The following is a 9,044-nucleotide window of genomic DNA, read 5'->3' on the forward strand; positions in this document are numbered from 1 at the left end:
AGAATAACAAGCATAATAACGGAACAAACATAGAAAAAAATATAGAAATAAACTTTCTGTGAAATGAGATACTAGTAACACTTTCACGGATATTCCGTATCATAACAAGCAAAACCGTCTCAACTGAAAAAAAATGCTGCGCTGTCAAAACGCTCTCAATAGCGCCAACAGCTAGGAATTTTCAGCAGAGCTTTCAGTTCTGAAACTTAATAATTATCTAGGTCATTTTTTCAGTTTTCATCTTAATGTTCCTCGTCAGTCATTAAAGAGAATGAAGGAAAACACCAACCTATTTGTTCCTCTGTATCTTCATCTTTGCTATTACTAACGTACTAATTCACGCGAGATTCAGACATGCGTATACTAATAGTGCGTTAGAATATGCCTACTCACCTTCTATAGTAGGAGAAAACAAAACAGTACGTGAAAGGAGTAGTATGTCCAAAACATCAGTATTAATAAAAGAGTAGGCGAGTAATTCCCGGATGACCTACCTCCGCCCAGATTCTCGAGTGCTCATCCGATGGATACTTTTCTATCCCAGGAGGCCACAGGAGAGGATACGTCGTTATCGAACATCGTGGAGATCAGCGAGGTGGGTGTTTTTCAGGGGGGCAGGGTTTCATATTATTTTGAAGTTTCCCCGGGTGCCGCCATTGGCTAGCCGACCATCACCTGCTGTTAGCATCCCATTGACTCCCATTCATTTTGGCGTCACTCTGACAGCGAATAACTTTACATCTGAAGCGTTTAAAGACTCCATTTGTCCATTATTTATTTCTAAAGAAACACGAAAATGTATAAAAGGCCCCATTACCTTGTATCTTACGTTATGGCCCCGTAGATGCAGTTTTTGTAAAAATAGGCTAACGATTGTGTCATAACCACGCGACTCTCTGTCGCACAGTAGAGAAATTACCGTATGGACAGGAGGAGAAGCTCGCGCGAAATCGGGGGGACGTCGAGGTAAAATGACAAAGTAATTAATCAGAATACTTAGCAAAAGTTACTCCTGCTCCTAGCTCATGGACACCTCCTACTCACGCTCTCCATCTCTGCAAGATTCGGAAGGGAATGATTCAGATTTCGCTTGGCACAGCTACTAGAAGACAGACGGGTTGCTCACGTCACATCTATGTCGTCAAGCTCAGTTTGAGTCTGCGCAGTACGCTCAGCCATCAGGAAGTGCTTCTAATTGACTTCACTTGTCTCCGTTGAATCCAATGGGGTCGCTGTGTCCAGTTTATATACTGTCTATGGTGTTTTTTAAATGTGCGTAAACATGCTGAATGTGAGGTAGAAACGTGCCTTCGGTGTGTGTGATTGGCTGAATGTGAGGTAGAAAACACCACTTTGGTGTGTGATTGGCTGAGTGTGAGGTAGAAACGTGACTTCAGTGTGTGTGATTGGCTGAAAGTTAGGTAGAAACGCCCCTTTGGTGTGTGTGATTGGCTGAGTGTGAGGTAGAAACACCACTTTGGTGTGTGATTGGCTGAGTGTGAGGTAGAAACATGCCTTCATTGTGTGATTGGCTGAGGGCATGATTCTACGTAAGCTGGGACTCAATTGACTCTGCATTTATTCATGAGAATGAGCTCGTTCAGTCCAATCACTTCGCTGTGTTACGCATGAGATCACTTTACAGCAGAGAATTCAAACAGAAGAGGTGCGCGCATGAGAGCGGTTTCTGTCCTGAATGCCGTGATGAGTTCAACAACGCTCACAACGATAATATCGTTCATATAGGGACTGGAGCAAGCGCGTTTTAAGTTTTTTTGGACATATTTCATATACTCTAATTCTCTAAACATGAATCAGCTCCGTGTGTGCGGACATGTCTTCTTCAAATGAAATAAATGTGCAAATAAGGACACATCAGGATACAGCCGTACAGTTGATCATGAACGCGAGGACATGATGGATTATTCTGATACACAGAAGACAAGGATGTAGACCAGGGGTGCCCAATCCTACTCCTGCCAATCGACTGTTCTGCACAGTTCATAATACACACCTGCCTTTAATTTTCAAGTGATCCTGAAGACCTTAATTGGTTGCTTCAGTTGTGTTTGATTAGGGTTGGAGATGAACTGTGCAGGACAGTCGATCGGCAGGATTGGGGACCTCTGATGTAGATCGACAATTCAAAGAACAATGGACAAAAAAGTAACTATTCCTTTATTATTTCTGTTAAACTGACGCGTCATTTGTTCAGAGACTGCAGTGCTCAAATATTAGACCTTTTAAATGTTCTTCCACGTTTCTCCCTTGTTTTGGCAGTTTGTTATATAAGGTTCGACTTTTAACCCTTAACTCTGTTTTTTTTTCTCTCTCTGAGGTAATATTTTAATATTCATGTGTCTGTATAATTAGTGTGTTTCATTTTTTGACCCCCCCAATTTTAAGACTATTGTTGGTTCTTTAACACAAATACCTCATATGCACAATTAATGAAAATAATTCTCCACAAAGAAACAAAACACATCCCTTCACAAATCGTTTTAAGGTAACACACTACTTTTACTATTGGCACATTCCACAACAAGTCGTTCGCTGAGCTTGGTTACAGTAAAGCTGTTTTTGGACTAACAAGGACATTTTTTTTAGTTCTGAAACATATATTCTTATTGCATGATGACCTCTTAAATGACAAAAGCTCAAGGAAAATTAGATCTCGCAGTTCATGATCCCTTTAATCTGAATTTCTAATTATTTACTTGTAAGTTTATTATTTGTAAGTGATGGATCTGAGCATGATCTTTGCTCATTAGACAACTTCAGGCAATACTTTTTCATATGTCGCAGTAGAGCAGATGATAGGGTGAAAGTTTTCCCACATGAAGAGCACTGGTGCAGCTTCTCTCCAGTATGAATTCTCTCATGAGATTTCAAGTCTCTAGACAGAGAGAAACTCATTTCACAGTGTGAACACTTGTGTTTCTCTCCAGTGTGAACTCTCTGGTGTGATTTTAAGGCACTGGATATAATGAAGGTCTTCTCACAGTCAAAGCACATATAAGGTCTCACACCTGTATGAATACTCTCATGCTGTTTTAAATACTTCAGTAGTAAAAAACTCTTTCCACAAAAAGAACAAAAGTGAGGCTTCACACCAGAATGAACTTTAAGGTGTGTTTTTAAGCTTGATTCCACAACAAATGTTTTATCACACTGATCACAGCTGAATGATCTCACTCCAGAGTGACGGAGAAGATGATTGTTGAGACCGAATTTCGAAGTGAAACTCTTTCCACACTGAGAGCATGTGAACGGCCTTTCTCCAGTGTGAATCCTCATGTGTGTCTTAAGCCTTGATTTGATTGTGTAACTCTTTCCACACTCAGAGCAGGTGAAAGATCCTTTGACTCCAGATTTTCCAGCTTGTTTTTGTGTGAAACACTTTTCAGTCTGTGAAATTATGTTTCCATCTTCATTTGTGGAATAATGAGGGTTTTGAAACTGAAGTTTCTTGTCTTCATTCACCTCAATTGGGTCTAAAATAAACATAGGATAAATGAGATTTATTTATCATCTTAATGTTCCTCATCAGTCATTAAAGAGAATGAAGGAAAACACAAACCTATTTGTTCCTCTGTATCTTCATCTTTTATTCTGCAGGGTTCTTCCTTAATCTCCATCTTTACAATAGTATGTCCGTAGTTTCTCCTGGAGTAATTCCTCCTGCTTGCTTGCTTCTTCTCCTGTGGGAAAATGGGAATATTCCCCAGCATTTAAACTCTCATGAACGGCTGTGGGAGCTTCACTGACTGAAATCACTGACCCTGCACCTCAATGTCCATACTATCCATCTTAAATAGTATGTGAGATTAAAATAAGTGCGCACCAAAGCATAGTGTATTAAAAAGAGTATGCCAGAAGTCCCCAGATGGTCTACTATTTCCGGTGGATTTTCGAAGTCATACGTGCTCACTCTAAAGGCTAATATTGCCCACAACCCATTGCACTTTGAAGGAGAAACTACAAACACAAGTAAAAAGTGTAAAAAAACAAACAAACTACAAAACATGGTGGATATGCGCGGTTTGAGTGACTATAACGGTTTGAGTGACTATTCAAAGTTTAACCTGATAAAAAAGCTATGTCTGGCCATTAATTTTTAAATGCAATATTGTGCATTAATATGAGGAGAGTCTCCGCATGAAAGACCCGCAACTGCAGATCAACGTGCTTCTGCATTTCTCTAATACGGTAGGGAATTAAATGTGGTGGATGTTAACTGTGACTACATTATTGACATGTTAGTATTGATCCGGACCGAGACTGACTCTTTTCGTCTGACTAAATTCCCTCTGTTTGGGGGAGGTTTCACACCTGTAATTTTGATTCGGATCAAACTGAAAAGTCCGAAAAATCTGGACCAAACAAGGTAGGTGTGAAAGGGCCTTAAGGCTTATGAAGGTTTTGTGAAACTCAGCGCTGGTCAGTGTAGCTCCAACCCACATTAAACACACCTGAACCAGTTAAAGTCTTCAGGATTACTAGAAATTTGGGGAAGATGGTGCTAAACTCTGCAGAGTGCAACTCTGTTTTCAGGCACATTGTTGGCACGTTGCTATTTTGAAGCAACTTAAATAGACTGATTCATTGATCAACAAAAGCCTGGCCTTAAAGGAGAACTTGGTAACTTTTTTAACTTAATAAAACTGTCTAGAAATCATTTGGATGGTTAAACAACCTGTTCTAGTGATATTGGTGACTTTCCCCGCTCCCCCCAGCGTTCCCAGGCGGAAAACCAACCTTGCAACTTTGGGACTACCGTCCCGGCAAGATAGAAATTGGAAGTCTCGTGAGAAGCGAGAACAAGAACGAGAACGAGCGCGAAACACGAATTGCTTTACGGCAATTCAACATAAACACACGCACATGTATAATGATTACCCACCTCGGTAGACATAGCTCCACACGATACAGTTGGCTTGCTCCGATCAAAACAAACGCACATGAGCAGCGGTAGAGAGGGGGAGGAGGCCGCCGAAAGTGAGTTTCTTACGACAGTGTTGTTATATATAAGCACCCCCACAGCTATAGGGGGAGCTCGTGGGGAAAACATGCGACAACAAAAGGGAAAATCAGCGAAGAAGTGACTAGAGTTCGCTAGAGTTGCCGAGTTCAGCTTTAAGTCAATGGCGCAATATTTGTTTTGGTTATTTAAAAAGCACATTAGTAATGTGCACCTATAGGCGGGTCCACAACGCACCTTCCCTTTGTCTCATAGATGGTTTGTCTCCGCCAGCAGAGCATCTAGGTGACAAAGTGTACGCACTAATCCGTTTCCTCGCTAGAGAAGGGTTACGTTTTTCCGCTTGCAAATTCCACCATGTAAATAGAGAAAATAGATTCGGACATGCCCTAAGAGCACATGCACTGTGCGCTTTAGACCATGCGTTTAGATCGTTAAAATAGGGCCCCAAGTCATACATGAGATTCAGGATTCAATCTCTGAGTTGATTCTGTAACCACTATGGCCGATTTATAAGTGTTTTGATTTAGTATATGATTCAGTAAATGACTCTTAAGAAGCGCTCAGGAATTGTGACTATGCAAAATCTGTTTAAAATGTGTTAATTTGTATTTTATAAAGGTATAAGATATAAACATACAAGTTAAGTCCTTAAAACTTAGTTCAAGTCAAACTCAAGACCACATACATCTAGTTTGCTTTCCTTTCATATTGTATACAAAAAGAAACAAACATCTGGTGTCGTTTTTTGTTTGTCTGTTTAAAAGAATGATTCTTACTATACAGTTGATTAGCAATGTTGAAAACAACGTTAAACCCCGTCATTTTTTAATGCGAACTAAAGAACTTTTAATTAATGAGTCATATTAGTTTATTCCATTTTATTTAGAAAATGAAATATAAGCCTCAATTTAGCAAAAATCTAGTTTATTACTGAGTCTACTAGTATCTAGTTTTAGATGTATTGTATGTCTGTTTTCATCTTAATGGTCTTCAGCAGCTAATGATTTTTTGCTTGTTTGTTTTTGACTAAGCTACTTCTCTCTGTTTATGTCTATATGACGAGTCACGCAAGTACTCAGTTACTCCGCGGCGGTTGCGTCTTAAATAGTCAGAATGTAAACACTTATTATAGGCGTACTGTAGTGATTCAGGATAAGACAAAACATGGTTTGTAAGATGGATTCATAATGTACTCATGCACATTCTGAACAATTTTTTTTTTTACAGTATACGTTTGCGAAATCACAATGGATTCAACAAGGTCACGTGGTTGAAATGAAAGCAAATGGCATCATCTAGAGGAACATCTGTGGCGCTGCCAAACTATTGCCATATCTACATATAGAGAAGCTCATGCAAGTTATTCAGAGAATCAAGACGTCACAAAATCTGATTAAAACACGACAAGTTCCATTTTATTACTTTTTAAAAACAAATTGGTTGTCAAAATACAAGAACAAGGTCACAGTGTAAGAACTTTCATCAGCTTAATTTTAAACCTTATTTCTACTAGATAGCAGCTGCAAAACAAGTCACTGCTAAATTGCCACAGACGCAGAACACGTTCACTTTTCCAGAGCATTTTCATCTTCGCTCCGTCCATATTATGAAAGGGAATCGGAAACTTATGTATATACAGCTGCTATTTAGTAGTTATGAAATATTCTCATAATATCTCGCTGCACAATGTGAAAATATGAGAATTAAGAATATGAAACGTGATTGTAATATATGTAATATATTTTGTAATATATGTAATATATTTTGGTTTTCTGACCCCAAGACTCAACTAATCCCTGCAATTCTCCAGCTGTGATCCTTGGGGAGAGTCTTTGGCCAGAGTCTTTCTTCCTCACCATGCAGTTGGACGATACAGACACTCGTCGTCTTCCAGGCAGATTTGTAAAATCTTTAGTTGTTATGATGCCCTGATGGTGGAAATGGGACTTTTTTTTCAATGCTTTGGCTATTTTCTTACTGCCACTTTCTATTTTGTGATGCTCAACAATCTTTTACTGCACATCAGAACTACATTTTTTGGTTTTACTCATTGTGTTGGATGATTAAGGGAATTTGGCTTTGTTTCCTCATATTTATACTCCTGTGGAACAAGAATGGGAATATACTTAAAAGCTTTTTACTCATAATTTATTCTAGGGGTGCCAATAATTATGGCCAATGTGTTTTGGAGAAAAAAAAAAAACTTTTCATTGATCATATTTACCAGGGGTGCCAATAATTCTGACCACAACTGAATATATACAAGTTTTACAATCTTATTTCTCATATTTTCAGAGAGATTTCAAAGAGTGCAGAGATTTCAATGCAAAAAAAGTCTTCAATATCTTAATGCATCATGTCTAAACAGCTAAAACAAGTTGTTTGAAATATGGATTATGATTTAATAGACTTTTGTCAGCACTTTTACACAAATGCCTCATATGCACAATTAATGAAAATAATTCTCCACAAAGAAACAAAACACATCCCTTCATAAATCGTTTTAAGGTAACACTAGTTTTCTATTAGTAGTTATAACTATTTTGACCTTCCCCAAAGGTTGCCATTGACAAACAATCAAAATTCACCACTAATTTTAGCAAATTATCCAACTTTTGATTAATCTGAATTTCAAATTATTTACTTATAAGTCTATTATTTGTAAGTGAAGGATCTGAACATGAACTTTGCTCAGAAGACTTCAGGCAACATTTTTTCTTATGAGTCTGTAGACTAGATAATTGGGTGAAACTCTTTTCACAGTTTGAGCACCTGAATCGTTTCTCTCCAGTATGAATTATCTGGTGTTTTTTTAATGCGCCTGATGTAATGAAGGTCTTCCCACAGTCAGAACACATATAAGGTCTCACACCAGTATGAATACTCTCATGCTCTTTCATATGTTGCAGTCGTGTAAAACGCTTTCCACAAAAAGAACAAATGTGAGGCTTCACAGCAGCATGAATTTTAAGGTGTCTTTTAAAGCTTGATTCCACAACAAATGTTTTATCACACTGATCACAGATGAACAACTTCCCTCCAGAATGAAGGTGCAAATGATCTTTGAGAGTGCTTTTGGATGTGAAACGGTTTCCACACTGAGTGCATTTATAAGGCTTTTCTCCTGTGTGAATTCTCATGTGTCTTATAAGGTTTGATTTTTGTCCGCTACTCTTTCCACACTGAGGGCATGTGAACTGTTTTTCTCCAGTGTGAATTCTCATGTGTCTGTTAAGCTCTGATTTAGTCGTGTAACTCTTTCCACACTGAGGGCATGTGAATGGTTTTTCTCCATTGTGAGCTCTCGTGTGCACAATTAAATCCTCTTTGCGAATGAAACTCCTTCCACACTGAGTGCATGTATAAGGCTTCTCTCCAGTGTGAATCATCATGTGTGTCTTAAGGTGTGCTTCATGTCTGTAACTCTTTCCACACTCAGAGCAGGTGAATGGTTTTTCTCCAGTGTGAATTCTCAAGTGTCTGTTGAGGTGTGACTTAAATATGAAACTCTTTCCACACTGAGAGCATGCATAAGGCCTGTCTCCAGTGTGAATCCTCATGTGCACATTAAGTTTTGATTTATGTGTGAAACTCTTTCCACACTGAGTGCATGTGAATGTTTTCCCTCCAGTGTGAACTCTCATGTGTCTCTGAAAGTTTGATTTACGTATAAAACTCTTTCCACACTCAGAGCAGGTGAAAGATCCTTTGACTCGAGATTTCCCAGCTTGTTTGTGTGTGAAATTCTCTTCAGTCTTTGAAACGACTGCGTTTTCATCTTCATTTTTGAAATGAGGTTTTTGAAACAGATGTTGCTTGTCTTCATTTTTACATGTCATTTCTCCATATTCATATGTGAAATGATGAGGTTTGTCTTCATTCACTGCCATCGGGTCTAAAATCAACATATTAAATTCAATTAAAAAAGGACAGTTGAGAAGCAAAGAAATAAAGTTCATTCTCAATTCAGCACAAATCTAGTTAACTAGTGAGTCTGTTAATATCTAGTTTTGGATGTATTTTATTGTCAATAAAGATAATGAAGGAAAACACCAACCTA

At 38.5% G+C, this 9,044-nt stretch overlaps 2 protein-coding genes across 3 annotated transcripts in view; both read right to left on the reverse strand.

Moving 5' to 3' along the window:
- Nucleotides 1-2,362: 2,362 nt before the first annotated feature.
- LOC311277866 (uncharacterized protein) lies at nt 2,363-3,943 on the reverse strand. Its single transcript, XM_084388338.1, has 2 exons — nt 3,581-3,943; nt 2,363-3,494 (listed from the first exon to the last, which is right to left on the reverse strand). Exons 1-2 carry the CDS (start codon nt 3,729-3,731, stop codon nt 2,710-2,712), a joined length of 936 nt encoding a protein of 311 aa, XP_084244464.1. The 5' UTR covers nt 3,732-3,943; the 3' UTR covers nt 2,363-2,709.
- A 2,803-nt stretch (nt 3,944-6,746) lies between these two features.
- Nucleotides 6,747-9,044, reverse strand: part of LOC311277853 (uncharacterized protein) — a 32,276-nt gene continuing 29,978 nt past the window's right edge. The window contains exons 2-3 of one of the 2 annotated variants that reach the window (XM_084388315.1): nt 9,042-9,044; nt 6,747-8,879 (exon numbers count right to left, since the gene is read on the reverse strand). The exon at nt 9,042-9,044 is cut by the window's right edge and continues 117 nt beyond it. In XM_084388315.1, coding sequence (XP_084244441.1) covers nt 7,621-8,879; nt 9,042-9,044 — 1,262 coding nt within the window. In that variant the 3' untranslated portion in view covers nt 6,747-7,620. The remainder of the gene's footprint in view (nt 8,880-9,041) is intronic. The other variant, XM_084388316.1, reaches the window with a different exon arrangement.

Source organism: Rutilus rutilus, assembly GCF_951802725.1.
Source record: "Rutilus rutilus genome assembly, chromosome: 18".
NCBI classification, from domain to species: Eukaryota; Metazoa; Chordata; class Actinopteri; order Cypriniformes; family Leuciscidae; genus Rutilus; species Rutilus rutilus.